General features: G+C 50.9%; 2 protein-coding genes across 3 annotated transcripts in view; one reads left to right on the top strand and one right to left on the bottom strand.

The window, feature by feature from the left end:
* CHD3 (chromodomain helicase DNA binding protein 3) overlaps positions 1–16,038 on the top strand; it is a 66,237-nt gene extending 50,199 nt beyond the window's left edge. Inside the window, 14 exon segments of the mRNA XM_072977148.2 lie at positions 120–205; positions 800–933; positions 2,121–2,265; positions 2,790–2,955; positions 3,987–4,105; positions 5,017–5,170; positions 6,311–6,412; positions 9,421–9,561; positions 9,869–9,977; positions 10,776–10,908; positions 11,548–11,743; positions 12,806–12,969; positions 13,629–13,755; positions 14,975–16,038. Of these exon segments, the coding sequence (XP_072833249.2) occupies positions 120–205; positions 800–933; positions 2,121–2,265; positions 2,790–2,955; positions 3,987–4,105; positions 5,017–5,170; positions 6,311–6,412; positions 9,421–9,561; positions 9,869–9,977; positions 10,776–10,908; positions 11,548–11,743; positions 12,806–12,969; positions 13,629–13,755; positions 14,975–15,072 (1,874 nt within the window). The 3' untranslated portion in view covers positions 15,073–16,038.
* Positions 16,039–20,217: 4,179 nt separating this feature from the next.
* On the bottom strand, positions 20,218–24,972 carry RNF227 (ring finger protein 227). 2 transcript variants are annotated; one of them, XM_072977175.2, is made up of 2 exons: positions 24,276–24,967; positions 20,218–21,150 (listed from the first exon to the last, which is right to left on the bottom strand). In XM_072977175.2, the coding sequence occupies exons 1-2, from the start codon at positions 24,889–24,891 to the stop codon at positions 21,098–21,100; spliced, it is 669 nt and encodes a 222-aa protein (XP_072833276.1). In that variant the 5' UTR covers positions 24,892–24,967; the 3' UTR covers positions 20,218–21,097. The 2 variants fall into 2 exon arrangements, with proteins under 2 accessions (XP_072833276.1, XP_072833277.1); XM_072977176.2 differs by having other exon boundaries at positions 20,674–21,150; positions 24,239–24,972.
* Between the last annotated feature and the right edge of the window lie 1,797 nt (positions 24,973–26,769).

The raw sequence follows: 26,769 nt of genomic DNA, 5'->3' as shown, positions 1-26,769 counted from the left end.
TGGCCCGGCTTGATGTCCTGCCAAGCCAGGTGAAGGGCCTCCTGGGCCCCTGGCCAAGCCTTGGCCATGCTATCGGGGTTTGGATTCTAAGCCTCCCGTCTCTTGCTCCACCCGCCAAGGTCGCCGACAGTCCAGACGGCAGCTGCGAAATGAGAAGGACAAGCCCCTTCCTCCCCTCCTGGCACGTGTTGGTGGCAACATTGAGGTGAGAGAGACCTCTGGGCGGGACTGCTTACAAGGGAGGGTTGTGGGGGCAGGAACTAGATGCACCCCCCTATAGACAGATTGGGCAGGAGGTCATTCAAGGAGACCAGTTTTGTAGGTCCAGGCGGTTAGGCCGTCCTGCATGTGTAAGCTACACATTTTGGGGAAGGAGGATCAGAAGAGGAGGAGCACATTTGGTCAGAGATGGGAGCAGCACATTCCCCCCCCCCCCCAAAAAAATAGAAGGGCCTCCAAGGTGGCGAAAGTTGAAACTGGGCTTGTCTCCCTGGGCAGGGGGTTTGCCCCCTCTGCATTTCATTAACCAGAACCTTAGAATGGAAAAGCTGGAAGGGAGGCCCGGGGGGGGGAGGGGGGTGGAGGCGGACTCCCAATTTCTGGCTCCACAGTCAGAAACTTAAACCCCAGAGCTACCCGGCCGTTAAGAATCATCATCGGACACTGCAAGACGCATGGACTGCGTGACGAGAAAGGGTCACTCGGTCTGGATAGCACGCCATGTCTTCCACCAGGTCAGAAGGATTCTAGCTGTTGCTGTTTGAGGGCTGACCCTGGCTGTTGCTCTGCCCTCTTTCAGGTGCTGGGTTTCAACACCCGCCAGCGCAAGGCCTTCCTGAACGCAGTGATGCGCTGGGGCATGCCACCCCAAGATGCTTTCACCTCCCAGTGGCTGGTCCGGGATTTGCGTGGCAAAACGGAGAAAGAATTCAAGTAAGAGGGCCTTCGGGCTGAGAGCTGTTAATCTGGCCCCGTGAGAAGGTGGCTCCTTTCTCTTCCTGTTCTGGAAGCAGCCCTGAAGAGCACGTTCGAGGGGGGGGGAGTGGCTTTCTGGGAAGCGATTGCAGCCCGGATCATGAAACGGTACAGTCCTGCCATGCGAGGACAAAACCAGCATCCTGAGAAACATAGGCTTCATTGGAAAGAAGAAAAAATTAACTTTATAGGTATTCTGGCCACAAACCTGAGCTTATTAGTGGTGTGTGCATTATGTCTACAGACATTTGTGAAGCTGCAGGGAGTTTGGTACTGTGCTTCTCCCCCTGCCGTGCAGAAAGCACACAAGGCACAGTAAGCAAGGGACACACACACACACCAGTAGATTTGGTGGTGCCGGGTTTGAAAGGGGGACCTTTATCCCACGTGACCCTGAATCCTTGGGAGAGGGTGGGTATGTCGGCCCCACCCGCTGGATTGCCACGTGATGATGCTTCTTACTCATCTGACATGACCCTCCACAAACGTTGCTCGGTCTGTGTTTCCTGGAGGGCGAGGCACAGAGGCGACCCTCCCCTCCCTCAGGCAGACCCAAAGCAATCCCTCCACCCAGGGGAACTGGGGCCAGGATTACAGCTGGGGGAGCCAGAGCCATGGCTTCTCCCAGGCTGGCCCACAGTTACAGAGCTACAGGCTGGCTGGCTGGGTGAAGACCGGAACTGAAAAATCTGATGGCAAACCTGTGGGGAGCAGCGGGCCTCACCCCCACCCCCACCCCCCCCCCAGGCCTCTTTCATGTGTGGGATGTTGAGACCTGTGTGTCGCATCACCCTTCTTCTGCGAAATTATCTGGTCCTCTTTTAAACCCCTTTGGATTTCCCCAATCTTGTTGCAATGAATTCCATCAGCTACACAACGTCCCTTGGCTTCTCTGGATGGCCTTGACCTATGACATTACAAAGGAGGCCACAGTCTCCACAGCCTGCATTATTTTATAATCTTTTTTTAGATCCCCCACAACATGCCTTCTTTTAAAAATGCCAAATGAAGAGCTCCAGGTAACTTTGTATTCACGGGGAAGTCCTGATGGCTTCCTGCGTCGGCAGAGATCTCGCCCTCGCCTTGGGTGCTTTTTGCCCAGGGCAAGGTCTGATTTAGCTGCTGGGTATTTTATCCTTCCTCAGGGCGTACGTCTCTCTGTTCATGAGGCACCTCTGCGAGCCTGGCGCGGACGGTTCCGAGACCTTTGCCGACGGGGTGCCCAGAGAAGGGCTTTCGAGGCAGCAGGTCCTGACCCGGATAGGCGTCATGTCCCTGGTAAAGAAAAAGGTAGGGAAGCCGACCGCTCGGTGAAAAAGGGGCAAAGTGGATCAAGGGATAGAAGAGACCAGCCAGTTCCCCCGGAAATGGATCCTGCACAGAGGCGAACGTGGCTCCCTTCTTCTGAGGCAAGGACGAGCCACTGGTGGCCTGCCCACAGATTGTGAGGCAGCAGCTCCCAGCCTTCCTGGTCACTCGCTGTGTTGAATAATAGTCTGACATCTTGTCCAGGCTCGGAGTAAGGTTCTTTTTTAAAAATTAATTTCTGAATCCTCTGAAAGGGTGAGCAGGAACTAAAAAGACCCATTGTTATCCAGGCAAGAGTCTTTTAGCACGTCCTGAAGTGGGGCCCTCTAGGTTCTTGTTTGGGAGGCCGTGGCCCTCTTGAGGGTGGGATCCCTCCGAGGACAGCCCGGCTGGGTCCTCAGGATGGAGTCTCCCCCCCCCCCCCCCCAATATTTCTCTAGACCTTGTCGTGGCAGTGAAAATGCGCTCGCTCACAGAGGGTGTCTGTGTCTCTCTCTGCGTGGCAGGTGCAGGAGTTTGAACATATCAATGGCCGCTGGAGCATGCCTGAACTGATGCCTGACCCCAGCGCCGACTCCAAAAAGTCATCCCGGGCCTCGTCTCCTACCATCAAAACCTCCACCACCACCCCAGACCCCAGCTGTACCAACACCCCCTGCACCTCCAAGCCGGGTAAAGGCCCCAAACAATGTCTAGCAGGGAGAACAGACCCCTCTCTCTCCTAGGGGTGGCGGGTAGAGACTCGCCTGCAGATTAAGAAGAGGTTGCTTGACATGATTTGGTTCTCTTTAGGATCTCTCTCCTGCCTTTCTCCAGGGATCAGGCCTGACTACTCTTGCTAACAGAAAGGAGTGAATACCAGTGTCACCCATAGTGGCGTTATGCCCCCCTGTGTTGGAGTGGGTTTTATATTGTTATGAAAAGTGAATCAGCATAAGGCAGTACAGTGGTGCTTCGCTTAATGATTACCTCATTAAACGATGAATCCACTTGACGATAAGGTTTTTGCAATCGCTTTTGCGATTGCAAAACAGTGTTTTAATGGCCAAAATTCGCTTCCCGACGATCGGTTCCCTGCTTCGGGAACCGATTCTTCGCATTATGACGATCAAAACAGCTGATCGTCAAGGTTTCAAAATGGCCGCCCGCTGTGTAAAATGGCTCCTCGCTGTGCTTTAGGACGGATTTTTTGCTGCACAGGCATCGGAAAATGGCTGCCCTATGGAGGATTTTCACTGGACGCTGAGGTATTTAGCCCGTTGGAACACATTGAGCGGTTCTCAGTGCGTTTCGATGGGCTTTTTTATTTCACTTGACGAGGATTTCGTTCTACAGCGATTTCGCTGGAACGGATTGTCCTCGTCAAGCAAGACACCACTGTACCTGTATTAGAATTTTTATTAACTATAATTCACAGGGTAGCCCTTTTCAGTAGCCTGAGGCTGGAGCTTCAGAGACTGAAAGTAGAGCCCAAATATGGAACGTTTTTGCACTTTGCCTATATTATGATTAGCATTGTCAACCTCAGAAATTAAGTTACGTGTTAAGTTAAGATGTTAAGTGTTCTATTGCTTTAGGAGTAGGCTGCAGTTCAACTCAGAATACTGGAATACTCCTAACGTATTGTAAAGAATGTGTATTTGTAGAAAGGATGGTGGATTCCGCTGATACAGGGCAGGTGGCGATGATCTCTCTTTCACCAGCTACCCCGGCTCCGAGCGACAAAGGCGACGGGGGGATCCTGACCGAGAAGGAGGATTCAGAGGCCAAAGAGGAGAAGCTGGAGAAGGAAGCCCGAGGGAGTGAGAAAATGGAGACCGAGGTTTGTGCTTGCATGGGGCATTGCCTGAGTTGTGGTCTTCGGCGCAGATCAGGAGGGCTGGGGGTGCGTGTGGCATCTTGCAGAGAAGTATTGGGGAAAGTTTTGAGAAAGAGGAGTCTTGGGACGTGGGCAAGACTCTGGTAGGGAAGGTAGCTGACGGATGTTGCTTCGGTTTGCCTTCTTCCCTCCTGCTTGCCCCCTTTCCTTGGTAAAAGCCTCACGATTTTTCTCTCATGCCAGGAAATCCCAGAGTTTAGGAAAGCAGTTGCTCCATCTGTAGGCAGTCAGGACACAACCGCGCTGTGCTCTTTGAGTGCAGTGGTTTTGAGCTGTGGAGCAAAACTGTAAAAGAATAAGGAGGCTTGTGACACCATGTTGGCTGAAATGATTTTATTGGGCACACGGGCTTCCCTAGACCAGTGCTTCTTAACCTTTGTTACTCAGATGTTTTTGAACTGCAACTCCCAGAAACCCCAGCCAGCACAGTTGGTGGTGAAGGCTTCTGGGAGTTGCAGTCCAAAACTCCTGAGTAACCCAAGGTTAAGAACCAGTGCCCTAGACTGCAGCCTCCTTATTCAGATCTATAAAACATGAATTTGACTCAACTCCGGGAGGCAGTGGAAGACAGGAGGGCCTGGTGTGCTCTGGTCCATGGGGTCACCAAGAGTCAGCCGCAATTTAACGACTAAACAACAACAAAATAAAACGTGTCTGTGTAAGATGCCACAAGAACCTTGGTTTTTGCTGTGACAGAGTCCAAACTAGCGTGGCTGTTTCCCTGGGAAGACCTCCTCAGTACAATCTCACTGCTGAGCCTTGCAGACTGGCCGATGATCTCCCAGATACAAACCTGTCTCCGTCACCCTCCTCTGCGCTGTATGCATGCCTCCCTTTTGTTTTGCATTTCCCAGCCGTCAGCCCCCGAGCAGCCCATTTCTGCCACGTTCTCAGGTGAAAAGGCGGAGCTCGAGATGCCCAAAAAGTCTGAAGAGGAAGGAGCGATGGCACTCGGGGAGAAAGAGCCGGAAGCTGAGCCTCCAGTCAAGGAAGAGAAAGAGAAAACGGGTAAAGGCATAGAACAAAAGATATACTGAAAGAACAGAGGGAGGAGGCCAAGGGAGGAGAGGGTTCCAGATGTGGGGCCCCAAGCAACTCTCATCTCGGGGACCCCATCTCCCTTTAAGAGCCTACCCAGGTATTAAGAGGGTCAGCAGGGGGAGGCCTTTATCTCAGTCCCAGCATCTTTAACTAAGCATAGGCATCCTTCAGTCTCGAGAGACTATGGTAACATGCTCTGAATCGAGGAGTGTCCTCTCCAGAGCATGAAGCCCGGGTAAGGTAATATGGAGGATAGGCTGTTACCCAAGCAGCAGATCCCTCCTCTCCACATTGCTGAAATGGTCCAATGGAAAGGCAAGAGCCAATACAACTGGTTCCAGCAACGTCGCAGGAGTTGGCAGAACGACACGAGCTGCCTTCGGGACTCCATCTCCGGATTTTGCCTCGAGGTTAACTCCTGAAGTCTTTTCCACGAGTGGAGATTTGAAATCGGAGTTTTCCTTCTCCTAGATGGGCTGCCTTCCATGGCTGACGAGCCCCACCTTTAACTAAATAAGTACTGTAAATACATTTAATTAATTAATTCGGTGCGGACATGCTGCTGCTCCCACACTCTGGAAATCCTTCCTACAGGAGGCCAGCAGATAAGCAGCAGACAAAGACCTTTCCCTTCAGGCAGGCTTTCCTTTCTGTTTGACTAAGGGGATTTCTGAAACAGATTATTGTACTCTGTTGTTTTGCTTGAGCGTTTAACGTTCTTATTTTTGAGTTTTAATATAACTGCTTAATGCACTTAAATACTATCATAATTTACTATTTAGCTTTGAAAGTTGTTCCTTTTAATAAACTGCCAGGATTAATAAACTTTCCTGGAACCTTTAGGAGAAAGGTGGCAAATTAAATAAGTGATGTCTTGGCTTATCCTAGTAAGTCTTGGGCAGGGGAACTGCCTGCAGCCAGGATGGCAGAGCTGTTCTTAGGAGAAATAAAAAGGAGGCCGTGGAATGTGTGGTTTCATCCTCAAGCCTCCAGGTTTCTATCATGGGTCTCTGTGGGTAAACAGCAGGGGCTCTTGGCAAAACGGGAGGAATTTCTCAGGTCCCCCGTGACCCTTTTCTTGCTCGTTTTTTCCTACATGTTCTGAAGTTCCAGATGCTGATCCAGAGAAACTTGTGGCAGAAGAGAAGCCCGCTGAGAGCGAGGAGAGCAAAGACAAGGCAGAGGGAGAGATGCCGGAGATGAAGAAAGGTAAACGCGGCGGCTGAACTCGTAGGAGGCCCCTGGGAACCCGGGCCCAAGCAGATGTTTCCCAGGCAGCCCCATTGCTTTGGGAAACCTTCAGCGGAGATCTGGGTAGGCCTACTGGAGAGGGTGAAGTGTGACACTCGGGTGTAAAGTTCTCCATGATTTGGGATCATGCTACTTGTCAGAGTGTCTACCCGACCCACCAGGTCCCCCCCCCCCTTGGCTATGCTCCTCCATGCAGCCACACCAAAGGCGGCCTGAAAATAATCTACGAGAGGCAGGGCCTTCTTTGTGGTGGCACCAAAGTTATGGAAGCTCCTGGAGGAGCTACGCTGAGCACCCTCCCTGCTTTTTTTGAGGAAGCAATTGAAATATTACTCTTGAGGGAGGCCTTTCACACCAATCCTTGGTAAATATCTTCCCTCCTGCTCCACTTTTTTTTTTTTAAGGGGAAGTTTGTTCTAGTGCCACCTGGTCTAAATTTACTTGTTATTTCCATTTTTACTTATCATTGGTTGCATTTTTATATTGGTTTTTGTTGTTGTTTAGTCATTAAGTCGTGTCCGACACTATGTGACCCCATGGACCAGAGCACACCAGGCCCTCCTATCTTCCACGGCCTCCCGGAATTGGGTCAAAGTCATGTTGGTCACTTCGATGACCCTGTCCATCCATCTCGTCCTCTGTCGTCCCCTTCTCCTCTTGCCTTCACACTTTCCCAACATCAGGGTCTTTTCCAGGGAGTCTTCTCTTCTTATGAGATGGCCAAAGGATTGGAGCCTTTCAGGATCTGTTCTTCTAGTGAGCACTCAAGGTTGATTTCCTTCAGAACAGATAGGTTAGTTCTCCTTGCAGTCCAGGGGACTCTCAAGAGTCTCCTCCAGCACCACAATTCAAAAGCATCCATTCTTCGTCGGTCAGCCTTCTTTATGGTCCAGCTCTCACTTCCATACACAGCTATTGGAAAAACCATAGCTTTGACTATTCGGACTTTCGTTGGCAAGGTGATGTCTCTGCTTTTTAAGATGCTGTCGAGGTTTGTCATCGCTTTCCTCCCAAGAAGCAGGCGTCTTTTAATTTCGTGGCTGCTGTCTCCATCTGCAGTGATCATGGAGCCCAGGAAGATAAAATCTGTCACTGCCTCCATATCTTCCCCTTCTATTTTCCCAGGAGGTGATGGGACCAGTGGCCATGATCTTAGTTTTTTTGATGTTGAGCTTCAGACCATTTTTGGCGTTCACCTCTTTCACCCTCATTAAGAGGTTCTTTAATTCCTCCTGACTTTCTGCTATTAGAGTGGTTTCGTCTGCATATCTGAGATTATTGATATTTCTTCCGGCAATCTTAAGTCCATCTTGGGCTTCATCCAGTTCAGCCTTTCGCATGATGTATTCTGCATATAAGTCTGCTTTCAATTTTCTGTAACTTTCCCTATCTCCCTTGCATTTTGTTTCCCTTCTCTCCTGTGCTAATTGTAAGACCTGATTGGACAGCCACTTTGCTTTCTTGCATTTCGTTTTCTTTGGGATGGTTTTTGTTGCTGCCTGCTGTACAATGTTACGAGCCTCCATCCGTAGTTCTTCAGGCACTCTGTCTACCAAATCTAGTTCCTTAATCTGTTCTTCACTTCCAATATGTACTGTATTCACATAATGGATTTGATTTAGATTATACCTGACTAGCCCAGTGGTTTTTCCTACTCTCTAGAGTTTAAGCTTGAGATTTGCTATGAGAAGCTGGTGATCAGAGCCACAATCAGCTCCAAGTCTTGTTTTTGCTGACAGTATAGAGCTTCTCCATCTTTGGCTTCAGAGAATATAATCAATCTGATTTTGGTCTTGCCCATCTGGTGATGTCCATGTGTAGAGTCGCCTCTTGTGTTGTTGGAAAAGTATGTCTGTGATGATCAGCTTGTTCTCTTGAGACAACTCTATTAGCCTTTGCCCAGCTTCGTTTTGAACTCCAAGGCCAAACTTACCTGTTGTTCCTTTTATCTCTTGACTCCCTACTTTAGCATTCCAGTCTCCTATAATGAGAAGAACATCTTTCTTTGGTGTCAGTTCTAGAAGGTGATGTAAGTCATAGAATTGGTCAATTTCAGCCTCTTCAGCATTGGTGGTTGGTGCATAAACTTGGATTACTGTGATGTTGAAAGGTCTGCCTTGGATTTGTATTGAAATCATTCTATCATTTTTGAGATTGTATCCCAGTATAGCTTTTCCTACTCTTTTGTTGACTATGAGGATTACTCCGTTTCTTCTACGGGCTTCTTGCCCACAATAGTAGATACAATAATCGTCTGAATTGAATTCGCCCTTTCCTGTCCATTTTAGTTCACTGATGCCCAGGATGTCAATGTTTATTCTTGCCGTCTCCTGTTTGACCACATCCAGCTTTCCAATGTTCATAGATCTTACATTCCAGGTTCCTATGCAGTATTCTTCTTTGCAGCATTGGACTTTCCTTTTACCTCCAGGCGCATCTGCAGGTGAGCGTCCTTTCAGCTTTGGCCCAACCACTTCATTAGCTCTGGAGCTACTTGTACTTGTCCTCTGCTCTTCCTCAGTAGCATGTTGGACGTGTTCTGACCTGAGGGGCCCATCTTCCAGCGTCATATCTTTTAGCCTTTTGTTTCTGTCCATGGAGTTTTCTTGGCAAAGATCCTGGAGTGGCTTGCCAGTTCCTGCTCCAGGTGGATTGCGTTGAGTCAGAACTCTCCACTGTGGCCTGTCCATCTTGGACATCCCTGCACGGCAGAGCCCATAGCCCTTCTCTGAATGACTCCAGCCCCTTCACCACAAGGCAGCCATCCGTGAAGGGACTTGCTTGGTTTTAGTTGCTTGTAAATCACCCCTGTATAGTATGCCTGTACTAATGGGGTGGTATGTGAAAGAAAGAAAGAAAGAAAGAAAGAAAGAAAGAAAGAAAGAAAGAAAGAAAGAAAGAAAGAAAGAAAGAAAGAAAGAAAGAAAGACTGACTCAATGGTCTTGTCTGTTCTCATGTTTTCCAGAAGAGTCCAAAACCGAGAGAGAGATGGGAAAAGAGCCGAAAGCCGGCAGCATCAAGGATGAGAACCGTAACAGTGGCAAGAAGGACGAGAAGACGGAGAAGCCCCGGTTCATGTTCAACATTGCAGACGGTGGCTTCACAGGTATGTTGCTGTGTATGGGGCCTAGGCATGTAGTTCTAGGGGTGCAGCACGGGCAAAGGGGCAAGGGAGTCACACACACCCCACCACCCCGAAGCCATTACCGTCTGTCGGTCATTCGAGGAAAACTTTCCGCTCTTCTTGGGAAGTGTGAAAAAAGTAGGAGCCTTCGCTTGCTGGTTTTCTGAGGCAGGAGCCATTTCAGCAGTTTGAAACAGTGGGTGCTAGCGAAGAGAAGCATGGCATATCATTTGAGGAGTGGTTACTCAAGAGTAGCACTGCCTGTGGCCGTCTCCCCTTTTCTCTCCAGAACTCCACACCCTGTGGCAGAATGAGGAGCGAGCTGCCATTTCTTCCAGCAAGCTGAACGAAATCTGGCATCGCCGGCATGACTACTGGCTACTGGCTGGCATTGTCCTGTATCCTTGGTCCCAGAGTAGCACTGGGGGGGGGGGGTTAGTGGTGCCTTGTGCCTATGGAGCCTTGTGGTGCAGTGGTTAAACTGCAATGCTGCAGTCAAGACTTTGCAGTTCAATCTTGAGTTGCTTCGCGGTGTCCCCTACTGAGAATGAAAACCTGATTGAGGACTGAGACTGATCCCAGAAGACGTGCGATGATTGCCTGACCCAGGAGGGGGCCTGGGAATAGGAGGAGAGCCTCTGCCTGCATTCCAGGGAGTCCTGGTGTAGTTATTTCAAGTCTGGGATGAGTTAGAGTTGCTGGGACTGAGCACCTCGTGCTCAATGGCTGGTCTTGGGCGTTTTCCAGTATTTGCCGGGAAAGGATTTTTGCCCTCGGCTTCCTCGGTCCTTGAACTGTATGATGTCAGGCCCAGGCAAAGCCCTGAGACAGGCCTCTGGAGGAAAGGTTCTATCCACCGTGACCTGACCTGCATGTCCCCTTCTCTTCCACGTAGGCCCTGACCTGAGCGGCAAACTGGGGAGGGACATCTTTTGGTGGTGGGAGAATGTGGGGAAGGGGTCAAGTGCACTGGTGGTGGCTTAGGCAGGCCAAAGGTCAAGCAGCCCACCCCCAAAGGTTAAAGGATCTTCCAAGAAAGTCTCAGGGCAGGCCATAGCTTTGCAGAGACTGGAGAGTCCCCATGGCCGGCAGGGGGCGAGTCTGGCTGTCTGTGTGTTGCTTTGTGCCTCGGTCTCCCTGGGGAGTTCTCGCCTCTACTGGTGGACCTTCCTTAATGGTTCTCCGCCACCCTGCAGCCACGGCTACGCTCGCTGGCAGGACATCCAGAACGACAACCAGTTTGCCATCATTAACGAACCTTTCAAGACGGAAGCCAACAAGGGCAACTTCTTGGAGATGAAGAACAAGTTCCTTGCCAGACGGTTCAAGGTGCGAACAAGCTGACGAAAGCGAGATAAGCACTCAGGGATACAGATGGGCTTACAGTGATTCATTGTCTCAGGCCTAGGAGATGGTGCAATTTAAAAGCCTTCTCTCTCTCAACCTTTTAAAGTAAAGCCTGAGCAGTGTAGAGCCAGGAGGGGCTGGTTTAAGGGCAAGAACTGCCATCCGCTTCTAAAATACGTGAGGCGTAGCTTGGGGGGTGCTGTCAAAACAGCCACTGTGATCCAGCTGTAGTTAACAGAACTGAAATCAACGAGTCTTAAGGTAACGTGCTGTGAGGTGTTTGATTGATTTCAGTAGGTTTACTTCTCAATGTGATCACGTGGCATGCAAGCATTTCAGCAGCTGTAGGATTTATGCAGCTGAGAAGTTGAATAGAGATATTTCTGCTCCGCAGCAAATACATGTCTAAGAAATAAATGCCTCTCCCCCAGAAGTGCTATTGGCATAGAGATTGCTGGGAGCAAGATGGGCGACGCCTTCGTTTGCATTCTTAAACAGGGAGCCCTTCTTGACGGCAAGGTTTCTTTGCCAAGAGTGGGTGGCTGTGTTGGTAGGGGGCAAGCCAACCTGTCCAAGGCACCCAATGCACCTCTGGTGGCGTCTCTCCTTCCCTCCCCGCAGCTCCTGGAGCAAGCGCTCGTGATCGAAGAGCAGCTGCGCCGGGCCGCCTACCTGAACATGACTCAGGACCCCAGCCACCCCGCCATGGCCCTCAACACCCGCTTTGCCGAGGTGGAGTGTTTGGCCGAGAGCCACCAGCACTTGTCCAAGGAATCTCTGGCCGGCAACAAGCCTGCCAACGCCGTCCTACACAAGGGTAAGAGGCGGGCGGGTAGGCGGGCCCGGAGAGGACAGTCCACGTAACCCTCACCCTCCCACCCCCTGCGCGCACCTCTGTGCTACCTCCTTCTGTACCACACTCTGAATCCATTAAAGTGCGGTTGTGATCAGAAAAGCCGCTGTGTTCCGTTGTCTCCTTGATCCTCCTCTGTGTATTTCTGGTGCATCTGCTGTGACCTGTCCACGGAGCATCCCCACAAGTCTCTTCTAAGCATCTGCTGGCAGGTCTTTTGTGTTGTCCACACTGCTGAAAAAAAATCTTCCAGATGTCTCTCCCCCCCCCAAAAAACACAGTGGCCGAGTATCCCCCCAGTGTCTGATGTTGGTGTTGAGACTGCGAGGACGGCCAGTGACCTCTTCTAAAAGGTTCCCCCGGAAAATGCTCTGAGTTATACCCAGAGTGGTTCTGGGATCTCCGGTTCCAAGATCGTTTCCTTTATTTCTCCACCAAGTACGAGTAACACTGGTTTCACGTTGTCCCCATCCAAGTGTCGTGTGAGCGCTGCTTGCACATCTCACTACCCGCCCTGTCACTGGTGCGTTTCTCAAGTGTCCTCGGTCTGTTTCCCTGTGAGTTTCTCTGGTGTGCCCCCACCTCACAAACATCGTATGAATAATCACATCTTGTGTCGAGTCTTCCATAAGTATTCTCTCTCGGTGCCTTCATCCCATCTACTTGGATTAGAATTTCTAGTGCTTTGGGGCACTAAAAAAAATAAAATAAAATCCGGACACACTTTTTTCTTCTTCTGTGCTGGTGGGTGGCCAGTAAAAGCTAGTGAGTGGACTGCCTTCTGCATGGAGGGTGGGGCAGGGAAACCAGCTAAGTACGGCTTGAGCTCCTGTGGGAAAGTCTTCCGAAGAAATGGCCCCAGCCCAGGGAGTTAGCACCTTAATGACCTTTCATGGTAGGCAGGCTTGGCATGTGGGTTGTGGGTGCCAGGACACTGATTAACATCCGCTGTCCCACCGTGATGGTTTTTGGTCTCTTTCCTTCTCTCTCCTTTCTCTCTCTCTCTCTCTTTTGCCGGCCTGCCAGTGTTGAACCAGCTGGAGGAGCTCCTCAGCGACATGAAGGCGGACGTGACGCGCCTGCCAGCCACCCTGTCCCGTATCCCTCCCATTGCGGCCCGCCTCCAGATGTCCGAACGTAGCATTCTCAGCCGCTTGGCCAGCAAAGGGAACGAGACCCAGACGGTCCCGGTAAAGACCTGCCTTGCTGTTCGCCTCTTGTCTTCTCCCCAACAGGCTTCCAGTGTGGTCACTCACAGTGGGGAGGGAGGGAGGGCAGGAGTTCAGGCAGACCCGTAACACTGCCTTGCTCAATCAGAGAAGGAAACTACCTACCCCCCCCCCCCAAAACCACCTCCCACCAGCCCAAGGCTCACCAGCATTGAGAGATCCTGGTAAGCAGTGCTGCTTTTGGACGGCCAAACGAACCTCTGCTGGTAATGAAGGCTACAGCAAAACATGGCAGAGGATTGGCAACTCTTCCTTTCCTGAAAATGCATGTCTCCTCATAGCCCGATGCTGCCATGCTGGCCAAGGAGAAGCCCCAGGGGGGACCACAGGAGGATGGAACAACAGGACTTCTTCCGCCAGCCCACTAGGTTCCCATCCTGCGTGTGGAGGAGAGGTTCCCCACCCACCCAGCTTCTGTGGAAATCAGGAGGGCGGGAGGAGGGTGGACTGCTGTCCCCTGCCAGATGGGCCACTTAACGTGAGATTACTGAGAAAGTCAATGAATACGAGCGCGCTCCATAAAAAAAAAAAAAAATTCAGCACTTTGCCCCAGTGTCTTCTTCTGCCATGTGGTCGGAACTCAATTACTTCCTTTCTTACCCCCCCCCCCCGACTTGCAGGCCTTTCCCCCTGGGCCCTATGCCACTCCTCCGACCTTCGGAGCCTCCTTTGGTGCCACCCCGGGCGGGACATTGCCCACCATGGGTGCCAACTACAGTCAAATGCCAACTGGTTCCTTCATCACAGGTGAGTTGTGGGCCAACGGGGAAGGGACAGGCAGAGTCGCATTGGAATACATGCTGGCTTGTGAAATTGGGTTACCCGTGCCTGTTGGCACGCTAAAAAGAAGGGTTTGGCAAACTGCCCGGGAAATGGTAGGTCTTGTCTAATTTTTGGAAACAACCAAGGGTTAGCCTGGCGAGTCCTCAGGGAAGGGACCACCTAAAATTTCCAGATAGGAGCCTGGCTCCACAAGACAGAGGAGCCAGTTGGAGAAATCCTGCTCATGACAAAGCTGGTTCCTTGTCAGGAACACGGCTCCTCCCCCCCTCCCCACAGAAAACCTTTTTCCTTAGGCAGGCGGGGGTGGTGATGAATTAGGAGCAGGGCCAGTCCCTTGCCTGCTTCTTAGGCTCTTTCCACTGGATGGGCCAGTCTCCAGGCAGAAGGGCTCCTTCCCATGCTGTGGGGTCTTTCAGGGAAGATCTACATGTGTCACAGGGCACAAGGCAGACACTGAAAAATATTTCATCAGGGTGGTGTGTGGAAGAAAATATAAGCAGAGACATGGGAGGAAATGCACAGCCACTAGGCTTAAGTGAAGGGAAATGAGGATTTCTCGATAGCTGCATCAGAATTGATCATGTGTAGGTAAACCTCTTTCCTTGATTGAAAGTCTGTGGATGGGGGCTGGTGGGTTGGCAGGGACGCAGCTGACATACCCCTGGTAGGAATGAGAAGGACAGGGGGGTTCCCATTGTTGAAAAATAGGCGGCCCACGAAGAGGTCTTAAACACATCTGGTGTGGCAAGGCAGGAAGAAAAGGCGTGTTTTGTAGTAGGTTCGTGGCTGGCTGCCGTTTTGTAAGAGGGAGGGAACTATTTTGGGCTTTCTTGCATGGGTGACTTGGAGCAGAGTGGGCTGGGCTTCCATTCCCTTGGCTGGCCCATGGCTAGAGGAAAGAGCGCTGGGCTGGTCAAGACTCCCCCCCCCCCGCTTCCTGCCCCCCTTGTCTTCCACATCAGCCAGAGGAAAAAATCTTCAAAACAGAAAAGTGGAAAAAAGGAAGAAAATACGATGAGCTGCCAGGCATGTCCTGGGTGGCCCACTTCAGAGATTGCTTGCCACTCCTGGTGGCGGTGGTCGGAGGGCTTCACTGAGGGGGGTGGGCATTGGGGCAGCCAGCTCAGGGCCCCATTTCCTGCCAACCCGGTTGCTTTTTCTCTTCCTGCCGGTGCGCCTGCAGCCAACGGGCCTCCTGTGAACGTGAAGAAGGAAAAGGAAGGCGAGACCCTGGAGAAGAAAGAGGCAAAGGGCGGAGAGGTGATCTGCATAGACGACTGAGAGGAGCCACGGAGGAGGCCGGCTCGCTCACCTACCCGGTCACTTACGGACAGGTTCCGGCCACTGGCAGAAGGGACGCCCCCACCAACACCCCTCCGGCTTCTCGTCCTTTTTATTTCCTGATCACGTTGATGGCTTTGCCTTGGGTTGTTGTTGGGGGAGTGGGGGTGTATGGGGGGCCCTGCCTCGGCTCCCATTCATTTGATTTAATTGATGTCCTCACCCCCCTCCCTTTCCCATGCTGGGGAGCAAGGAGGAGAGGAAGCAGCAGCAGCAGCTCAAGAAACTGGCCGGTTTAGAAGAGAGCTGTTGAAAGGAGCCAGGACGCACCTTCTGGCTTCTGCTGCTCACTTGGGGGCCGGGAAGAGGGATGGGATTAGAATTCCTGGGCTCCATCCTGGGGGGTGTCCTACATGTGACAAGGCAGGGGGCAACCCGGATTGTGCCAGGTTCCACCCCCACCCCCCAGCAGTGCTGAGTCATTGAGAAACAGCACTGCAAAGTGACTCTATAAATATGAATATATATATAATGTATACACACTCATCTTGTATGTTTAAACCCCTTTCCACTCGTGCTTGAACCCCCAGCTGGGGCAACAATGGGGCAGACGGGGGGGGGGGGGGCAGACAGACACACTCCCAAGCCACGTTCTGTGCTGAAAATGTGTTAAGGAGGAAGCGCTGTCCCCCTTTCCCATAGCCTGGGAATCGGGGTGAAGGGGAGGGAACGCCACTGGAGAGGTTTCCCTTCCCAGGAGGATCCCCGGGTGTGTGGGTTTGGGAAATGGGGGGGAGGATGCCTCTTCCTCCCTCCCACCCCAGTGCCTGGAAGCAAGTTTGCTTGAGGGGTGGGGAAGAGGCTGCAGTCGGGCGATGCTGCACTCCCTGGGTTTTGTTGCTGAATCTTAGGTCACTTCTTGTTTAAAACCTTGCAGAATAAAGGCAGTTTCCTTGGCTACATAAACTTTGCTGTGTTTTGCCTCCTTTGTTGTGTGGGTGTGGAACGGGGGGGGGGGGGGGGCTTTCCAGTGAGGCGGTTGATCTGCTGTGGTGGTCGTGCTGCCGCTGGCGGCATAGAATGTCACAGGGATCCAGACAGGCTCTGGTCTAGCGCTGACCGAAATGTTGCTGTTGACATTTCCCACCAGGTGAGCCTGCCGCTGCCCGTGTGTACGGCTGGCCAACAGACACCCTCGCCTCTGGCTCTGACCCTTAACAAGACGGCGGCAGCATTCCTCCCACACGCACTGCAGCTGCCTCCCAAGAGGCCTGGTCTCTCTGGACCACCGTTTAAAACGAGGACAAAGATAAAATGAGGCATGTAAGGACCATTTAAAAACTTTGCCTTATTCCCAATCGGATGACGGGGCCATCCCCAGCCTCTATATGAAAAGCAGGAAAAAGTAACTTTGGGGGGAAATTCCATGACCCAGAATATCCCTGGGGTTTCTGGGAGTTGTAGTTTTTTAAAAAAAAAGAGAGGCAAAATTCCCAGGCTCTATTCCCAAGTACAAAGAGACTGGGACATGCTAGGCAGATATCAACAGTAAACATCATTCACTAACCAGATTTGAACTGCCTGTCCTTTGTGGGCTACTTGGCGGGGAGGTTCCTACCGCAGGCTTAATTTCAGAGGTTTACATCCACTCTTTTTTCGGGACCAACCTGTTGCAGAGACTCAGTCACAACAGAATATAAATGTTCTTCCTTGCCATCTGGTGAACCTTAATGCAGGAAATACTCAAAGAGGTCAAAATCACAACTTTTCCTGCTCCGTTCCTCCCAGAGGTCAAATGCCATTCACATGCAGCTATTCTAAACAATGCCATTGTGCTGAATCTCCCAGGTTTCTTGGCCAGGATCTTCTCCAGCACCCTGCAAGGATTCCACCCCCCCCCCCCAATTTATTTGCTTTTAGGCTTCCAAAGACCAAAGTCATAACTCATCTTAATTTCTCCTACGCCAGGATAAACATACACATCCCGTTATCCTTTTAAAAAAGGAATCCCAAGCTTATCCTCTAGGATTCTGGCTGGTATGGGAATAGTTAAGGAATTCCTTGCCACTCTCTTATGGGAGAGAACTGTTGCTCTAAGAGGACCAGACAATCCATTTTCAAGTTCTAAGAGATTAAGTTGAAATATGATACACACCTTAGATGTTATGCATTTCCTTCCTAAAACTATGTCTTTTCCTTTGCGTTGGTAGCCTCTCCCTGCTCCAATTCTGGGATTGGTTTATCAGCGGGCTGCTATCTTTGATCACATGACACTGTGCCTCAAGGAAAATTCCAACGTGCTTTTCAGAGCAAGACTCCTTGGGCACCAAACGTTTTAGTCACATCCCTCCACTTTTTAAAAATTTTCTGCAAATAGCTGGCCTCATTGCGTTACACAGAGACAGGGTGGACAGAATGCCTTGTGAATCATCCAAATGACACCCACAGTCCATTAAATGCAACACCTGTTGCAAGACACCAGCAGGTTGTAGCTCCAGAGTGGTGATGAAACAGGATATGAGTGATGAAAAGTGGACACCCTTTGTCTTGGGACAGCCGCTGGGATAGAGGCGACTAGACCAAGTCAACAAGATGGAGAAATGGAAAACTGCAGGAAGAGACATTTTATATGCATCACACAAAGGAAATGCCTCCATACTCAACTATCAGGGAAATGGCTGAGCTGCTAGATTCCTACAGCAATAGGAATCGGGCCATCCAAACTGAAATCACTTAAAAGGAGTTACAGTGGTGCCTTACATAGCGACGATAATCCGTGCAGCAAAAATTGCTGCAAAGCGATTTCGTCGCTATGCAATTTTAAAAAGCCCATATGAATGCATTAAAACCCGTTTAATGCGTTCCTATGGGCTTAAAACTCACCTTAAAGCGAAAATCCTCCATACAGCGGCAATTTTCGCTGCCCGGTAAGCGAAGAATCGGCGCAAAAACAGTGGGCGGCCATTTTGGAACCACCGATCAAGTGTTAAAAAATCATTGCAAAACAGGGTACCGATCATCGCCAAGCAATTTTTCCCTATTTAAAACATTGCAATGCGATCCCTTTTGCGATCGCAAAATCTTCATTGCCATGCGATTTCGTTGTTAAACGGGGCACCCGTTAAGCAAGGCACCACTGTATCTTTTATGGTCCCATCAGGGCTAGTCCTTTCCCATCCCATCCTGAAGGCTTTTAGGAGACCAAGTCCAAGATCTAAAACAAAGACAACACTCTGGCCCAACTTGTATGCACAATCACTTAAAATGGTTGCAATCCTGTTTTCCTAAGTTACACCGTGTAAGTCTGATGACATCACCAAGAACGATTTTGGTGTGTTCAGAATTAAACATTTCCCATTTCTCTCCCTAAGACCTGCCGCTCCCATGCAGTCCCTTTCATCCTGAGGAACATGTGGAGACTGCAGGACGTGAAGGGGAAATCTTTAGTTACTGAAAATCGCCACCAGTAAAGTTTATCCCAGCCACAGCAAATATTTGTAATTAAAGACTTCCTCTTCCTGACCTAGTGTTCCCACAGGGTCTTGAGAATGAAAAGGATTGCACAGGAGTTGTGGGTGCCTTGGGACAGAAACAGGAAATGTAACTTGCAGAAACAGCACTTCAGTCAACATTTTCTTGCCATGGAAGGCAGGATATCTAAACAGTAGCCAAACAGCTGCAGGCAACTAAGAATTCTGTGTGGATGAAAGAGTGAGTAGTGCAGAGAGATGAGGGGCAATTATTTAATTGCTCGAACAGTCCAGAAGGCTTCTTAGTGGCTGGGGAGGAAAGGGAAAGCTGTCTTCCCACAACCAGCACTGAAGAGCAATCGGCCCCAGTGGGAAATGGAAACTGCCCTCTTTTTTTGCTTTTTCACTAGCCTCTTAAGGTCAGGAGCTTCCATCTCCACAACGGTTGTGGAAAAGCAACGCTCTGGTTCAGAGGCAAGGCACAGGTTACAAACACTTGACATCCCAGGCTCCTTTAACACAGATGTTTAGAACCAATAAGAGCCAATTTATTAAGAAGCAATCACATTCTTTAGAGTATCTGAAATCTTAGGTTTTTTAATTAAAGTTAAATAAATTGCAAAAACATTAAAGACACTGGAACAGAAATCATAAATAAGAAATCATTATGACGTCCAAATGCATTTCACAGAAATGCTTCTTTAAAAAGCCAACGACCAGAATTTAAATTCTTTATGCAAAGGAAACTATTACCTTAGGACAGTGTTGGCGAACATTTTTGGGCTTGCATGCCCAACCTGGGGGCGTGGGGGAACAGCAGGCAGTGTGCTGCTGCTGTGGCAGAACCGGAAGTGGTGGCGGAAGGTGGAATCCCAGCACGGAGGTGCCTCAAGACCCCACTCCGGATCCGCTGCCAGCACCAGCACTGTGGCTGCAGCCACCTTCTCAGGTTTGGCTGTGTGTGTGTGTGGCGGAGTAGCTGTCTGGCGACTTATTTCTCACGTGCCGGCAGAAAGGGCTCCGTGTGCCAGCTGTGGCATGCGTGCCATAGGTTTGCCATCTCTGCCTTAGGGTATCAAGGTGTCAAAGAGAAGCAATCAAGGAAAAAAGTGAAGGCACCAACCAGGTTACTGGCAGTGACAATATTCCTGGTGACAGTGACAACAAAGATGACATCTGGACAAGCAGACAGGCTACAGTCCTGGATGGAGGGTGCAAGAGGTGCTGTCTTGGGAAAGAGCCGGCGAGCGAGGCGAGGCTTTTTTTGACTCTTGACAGTAGAGGACGTGTGGGCGCTTCAGAGGGGAGGCAAGTCAGGGGCTACAAACTATCATCCGGCGGGCCACAAATGACCCACATGTTTGAGTCCCCTGCCCCAACTAGATCCAATCGTCTCTTCTGATATATCCTTGCACACAGTAGTGGGACCTCCACAAGAGGGGGGGAAACCTGCAGAGTATGTCTTGCAGATGGAAACAAATGCAGGTGAGAAGACTGTCTTGGTAAAAGGCAGGAGGAGCAAGACCCATTTTGTCACTGAAGCACTGGGAATTCCCACAGGAAATGGTACATCTGTCTATGCCTTGACAGACGGGCACCACACGATACCTGACCTGGGACCCCTCCAGCTGGGAATGAAGATGCTCTTTGTTGTTTCCCTATTGCATCAGTCTAAGGGGGTTCCTAACCCAACCTAGGGCATACAGCAGTAATTCCATCTGAGCAAGAACTAACATTTTATTTATTCATTCATTCCTTTAGCTTCCTACATCACAGAGAAGCATCTGGCACAAGAACACCAATACTATTTACGTTCACCAAAGGTATGAATATGCCTTTATATGCAGACGTAAAAGGAAATCTCTCCCCAAAGCTTGGACAATGAAGAGAGAACATACACAAAATTCTCCAGAACGTCTAATTCCATCCCTCCCACCATCCAAAGACAAGAAGTTCTGTAAAAATGCTTACTTTATAGTAAATAATAACAAAAAAACATTCAATTTATAACCATAATTGTTAGCCACAATCCCAGTCGCATCCACACCGTATCTGTCAAGAGGAGAGTGGAAGAATACTCTCAGGAAAGCTATCTTTAAAACTGCAGCCCCTCCATCTCCATTTTTACCATGGCAAACAGGCAATGGAGAAGTTTAAAATATTGGGGTTGGACCAATCAGATGCAACACACAGGCAAGACACCTAGTCTCCCAACTGAGTGGACACAATGTGTTGTACACCCTTCTTGTTCCCCTATAATTTCAAATGGTAAGAGAAGCGACGGACCACAGGGCGAAAGCTGTCCTCTAGCTTTTTCTTCATCATGTCTCTCCAACAGTCTCTATGTGAAAAGCAACATCCAGAAAGATCATCTTATGTGATAACCAGCTTCCAGTGCATCTACACCCATCATCTTCCACAAGCGGCAAATAAGGAAGGAACGTCCCAAGTGAAGCCAAAGATGGCGGCACCAACGCTTCTGCCATGCACACTGGCCATGTTGTTCCAGCGCAGCAGGTCCTAAACGTTTGCTGATTCGTGCCAACTTGCACTCTTTAGATGATGTAGCAGGTCATGAGCGCCAAGTCCTTCATTTCAGAGCCGTAGGCTGTGCAGGAGAGAAGAGCCATGGAGGTAAACAAAACACAAGGGTGACCTTGTTTTGCACTCATAAACGCTTGAAATACTAATTCCAACTCTTCAGCCGGCACAAGCCCCATTCTTTTATAGATTCTCATTCTTGCTGGAACCATACATTAAAGCAAGAATGTGCTTCACATAAACAATACAGAAACCGTTCCCTCCCATGAAAGAAAGCAAGCCAAAAATTTAATTGGTGCACTATAATAATGTCCTCAATTCCAAGACGCTCAACTCCATTCAAGCATCCCAAGAGTCATGTGGCTGTCAATTCCAAGAGCAACAGCTAGCCATGTCTTTCTGCTTCAACCTACTTGCCATTTTTATTGCATCTGTATCCTGGTTCCCCCCCCCCAAGCAGGTGAGGGGGCAAGGTGGGTGACAGAAAAATTTAAAGAGCAAGCGTAACTAAAGTAATTGAAAATGCCTAAGTCCAGCAAAGGAAGACAGCTCTATCTTCTTTCTTGTGGGACTTCCTGGGAGTAGCTATTAAAAAGGCCTTCGGCTCCGGCCTGCAACAAGGGTAACTGTGATAGCAGCAGGACCGAGAAAGGCAACCCCTAAATATCTTAAAACCTCATATAAAGAGACTGGGGCCTCACAGCCTGGACCCAACAGGCTTTATAGGTGAAAACCAACACTTTCATCTCTGCCTGGAAACTGACCGATATATAGTCAAATAGGCACTTCATTAATCGCTCAAGAGCACAGTGGTTTCATGCTATATTGCTTCTTTCAATATTATTTAAATCCAAGAAAGAGGAAGAGGCAGAGACAAACACCAAACCACCTGCTTCTGTTCCAGAGGACTACCTCTCCCCCAGGCTACAAAGGGATCTGACGCCAACATCCCTGTGGGCAAATCCATCAGATAATACATGCTCCAACTTGATGGCCTTGTTCTCATTTTAATTTAATTTTAGTGTGCTTTACTTTATGTCTAGAAATGTTTGTGAGGTACTGTAGTAAAATGGCAGGATATTAAGCAAAACCACCATCTGATAAAAACATGCCTCATCAAGATAGCAAAAACACACAGACTGATGCAGTAACCATCTTAACCTGAAAAAGGTTGCTTTGTTTCCACTGATGATTCCTGAAAATGTTTACACGCCTGTCGTTGCTATGTGTCATCATGTCAGAACCAACTAACAGCTGCCCTGATAGGGCTTTTCAGATAAATCAGATATTTTAAGGGGTTGCTGTATCAGTTCCACCCCATCCATGGCTGAGCAGGGATCTGAACCCAGGACTTTGAGTCCTAGTCCATCACTGTATCCATTACACCACCCTGGGTATCCAACAACCACATGCAGAGACAGTTGACAAAGAGAAGGAGAAAAACAATCCCAGCTACTGGCTCTTTTGCCTCATCTCCTCTGGGGGCAGGGGAGCCTGGTTAACACAGGAGACTGAAACCAAGGCACAAATTTCACCCACCCACCCACCTTCACCTGCATTGCACATCCTTGCTTTAGAAAGCAGAATGCCTCAAAATTAAAGAAGCCCATAGCCCATTAATCTTGCTTTAGCAGGAACACAGCCAAAGGACAGTCTGGAAACATCACTTTCTGAATGACAACTCCCAGCATCCACAGCCAGCATTTTGTAATCCAAAAAGCAACACTTCCAAGCTCTGTCCGAACTGCAATGCCCTCCTGGTCCTCCTCCCTTTCCAGGAAGCCTGCCTTTCAATGCAGGAGAGAAGCACAAGAACAACTTCAAAACAGACTAACCATCAGCCTGTTACAGCAGACTAGAAAAATCTGAGGGCACCTTGGAAAAAAGCCATGAGCGAGGGGGGCCAATGCTTTTGTTCACTAGTGCTCCTCTGCCTTGGCTGGTCTTTTTCCTCTTCATATCCACCTCTTCCCCTCAACAGAGCACAGGCTGCCAGAGCCTGGAAAAGCTGCTTTCCTTCACCACAAATGCAGAAGTAGGCAACAACTAGCCCACTTTTGGGTATCAGGGCCCACTTCATCTGTTTTGTCCTTAAACAGTCCCAAAAATTCAAGGCCAATGGGCCTTGCCAGGTGGTTCTCATAGGTGTGAGTCAGGGGCAAGAGACACTGCACTGGAGTTATGGCTTTAAGGTTTGGCAGAGCAAGTTGGTTTGATATCTCGCCCCTATTCCTGGAACCAAGCAGCTCAGGCATGATGCATGTGTCGCCGTCCCCCCCCCCTTTCAGCCTTCCTCTGAAACCCCACATTCCTACTGGGCTGGGGAAGAGAGCAACCCAAATGACCCAGAATTCAGGAACTTCCACTACAAATTCTGTAAACCTGTGACTAGGTTTAGTCAACTGGGGTCATGTTACAATCCCAGTAAGAGACTATCTGTGTGATCAGTTATCCACCGACCTGCTGCCTTAAAACGCTAAATAAAAAACCCAGACACACGTATTTAATTCGTATTTCCAGTCTGTATTTACCAGAACTAGCCACTGGAGGGAGGCGGAGACCTTGCCATGTATAGCATCGGGTACTGCCACCTTTTCTGATGGGGGGGCGGATTAAGAAGCAGTCCTCCTGCGGAAACCGCTGCGGTCCTCCTGTAGCAGCCGTTGACAGACCTTATGATAATGAGTCACTACCACCACTTCATGGCATCTCCTGGCAGCGAATTCCACCGGCTAGGAATGCATTCTTTGGACACCTTAGGGCTCCAGAGCTGGAAGGGACCCCGGGGCTCATCGAGCCCAGCCCCTGTATCCGGGGCGACGGATGGGGGGGGGGGGGAGACTTAGAACCGATCCCTTGCGGAGGAGCACACGCTCCTCCTCCACCTAGTGCAGCAGCTGCATTTCTGTGCACCTGACGTCAAACAACTCGCTTAAAATTCCAGAAAGTTTACTACATGTCGTTTTTGGCGCCTCTCGGCAGCTGGACTACAAAACCCATCGTCGCTAAACACCACCGCCCCTCCCCGGGGGGGGGTCTGGGCGAGATTACAAAACCTAGCACCCCCACAGAGCCAGCCATCATCCTTTTTTTACCCAAGCTCCGCCCCGCCGCCCCTCCCATCACCGCCACCGCGAGGGAGAACCGGGACGTACAGGGAGGGGAGGGAGAGGGCGACGACGGGCCACTCACGGTTGATCAGCGGCGGCCTCCGTCGGGGGGGCAGGGAGCGGCACCGGCCACGCCCCCTCCGGCTCCGCGCAGGCGCCTGGCGCCCTCCGCCCTTGAGGAACCGCTTGAAGGCCCTCCAGAGGCGCCCCGGCCCGTCGTCGTCGTCCTCGCCGCCGACGCCGCTTCCTTCTTCGTCGTCCTCCTCTTCGTTCTCCAGGCCGCCCCGAGGCACCGGCCCGGGCTCCGCTCCTCCTCGCCCCTTCCTCTCGTCCTCCAGGCGGACGACCCGCTGCCAGAGCTCGGCGTCGATGGGCGGCAGGACGAGGCGCCTCCGGCCGGCGCCGCTCCCGCGCCTCACGCCGGCCACGAGGAGGTTGCCGCGCTCGCGCAGCGACGTCACGGCGCGGCAGTAGGGGCACGTGACCTCCTCCCACCAGCCCTCGCGGGCCAGCTGGCACACGCAGGCGCTGCAGATCACGTGGCGGCAGCGCGAGGGCTTCCAGGAGCCGCGCGCGCCCCCGAGGCGGCGCGGCGCGCGCCCGCAGCGGTCGTAGGGCATGCAGCAGATGCCGCACTCCAGCTCGTCGTCGTCGTCGTCCTCCGAGGCCGCGGCCGCCCGGCGCTCCTCCAGCAGCATCTCGGAAGGACTGTCTTCCCCCTCCGGCCACCCACCAGCCGCGAGCCGCCCGCCTCAGACTAAGAAGGCGTTGCCGGCGCGTCCCTTGTATATATAGCCACGAGGGGAAGCGTGTTTATCCTCCTAGCCCCGCCCCTCCGCTTCTCAGCCAATGCAGAGGTGGGAGGGGCGGGGCGTACAGGCCGGCTCGCGACCAAAGAGCCCGCCCTCCTCGCTTCTTTTAAGGTGAAAAAGGCGGGAAAAGGAGGGAGGGGGCGAGAGGGCGCTCTGAGGAGCGTAGGGACGTAATGCGCTTTTAACGGCCTCCTGCCTGGCCGATATTCAACAGGTGTAGCTTCTAGAGCGATGGCTCAAGTTGAGGGGGAAAGTTCGACTTCGCCTGTTGAATGTCTACCTGGGCCGCGCCATATTATCCCCCTGACCCCTCTCTCTGGAACGGGATTTGGGGCCACTGTTTTACGGCGGCTCCGGTCCCTCTTGGAGGAGAGAACTCAGAAGGCGGTGCTGGGGGGGGGGGACTCCTGCCTGAAACACCCTGGCCGGTGAGCTGTGGAGTCCCTCCGGGTTCTGTTTCTTCTCCTATGTTATTCGACAACTACATAAACCCCTGGGAGAGGCCGTCCAGAGTTTTGGGGTTTGATGTCCCAAACCTATCCATTCTGAAGGAAATCAAGCCTGGAAGGACAGATCCTGAAGCTGAGGCCCCAATCCTTTGGCCCTCTCATGAGAAGAGAAGACTCCCTGGAAAAGACCCTGATGTTGGGAAAGTGTGAAGGCAAGAGGAGAGAAGGGGACGACCGAGGATGAGATGGATGGACAGGGTCATCGAAGCGACCAGCATGAATTTGACCCAACTCTGGGAGGCAGTGGAAGACAGGAGGGCCTGGCATGCTCTGGTCTGTGGGGTCACGAAGAATCAGACATGACTGAATGACTAAACAACAAAAAAGCTTTATTATTATTAGCTTTATTTATATGCCACATTTCTCCCAACAACTTTGGAAGGCAGTGGAAGACAGGAGGGCCTGGCGTGCTCTGGGCCATGGGGGTCATGAAGAGTCGGACACGACTAAACGACGACGATGACGTCCCAAGTATGTGAATGACACCAAACTCTACTTCTGGCCACCTACATCCGAGGAAGCTGTTTCGGTTCTAGATCACTGCCTGGTGTAAGTAATGGACTGGATGAAGGTGAATAAACTGAAACGTAATCCAGACAAGACAGAGGTGCTCCTTCTGGTCAGCCGAAAGGCAGATAAAGCTGTGCTGGACGAGGTTACTTACGCCTCCCCTGAAAACACATGTGCACAGATTTGGGGTGCTCCTGGATTCATCTCTGAGCCTGGATGCCCAGATTTTGGCAGTGGCCAGGAGTGCCTTCGCACAATGAAAACTAGTATGCCAGCTACATCCATTTCTTGATTTGGCACCAGTAACACATGCCCTAGTTACATCCTGGCTGGATTACGATAACATGCTCTATGTGGGGCTGCCGACGGAAGGTTTCAGGAAACTTCAGTGGGTCCAAAATGCAGCTGCCAGTTTGCTGACGGGGGCTGGTTACCACATCCCATCACCGGGGTCACATCACACACACGCACACACAGACACACACACACTACAACAGCTTCACGGGCTACCTGTCTGTTTCCAGGCACAATTCAAAGTGCTGTTTTTAACCTACAAAGCCCTAGATGGCCCGGGTCCAAGCGATCTCAAAGACTCCGTCTCCCATTATAAGTCGGCTCCAGTGTTAAGATCATTAGTGGAGGATTTCCTCTTGGTCCTGCCACCTTCACAGGTGCGTTTGGTGGGGACACGGGAGAGGGCCTTTTATGTGGCTACTCCCAGACTGTGGAACTCCCTCCCACTGGA

Source organism: Pogona vitticeps, chromosome 6 (assembly GCF_051106095.1).
Source record: "Pogona vitticeps strain Pit_001003342236 chromosome 6, PviZW2.1, whole genome shotgun sequence".
NCBI classification, from domain to species: Eukaryota; Metazoa; Chordata; class Lepidosauria; order Squamata; family Agamidae; genus Pogona; species Pogona vitticeps.
This window is presented reverse-complemented; position numbering and strand designations above follow the sequence as displayed.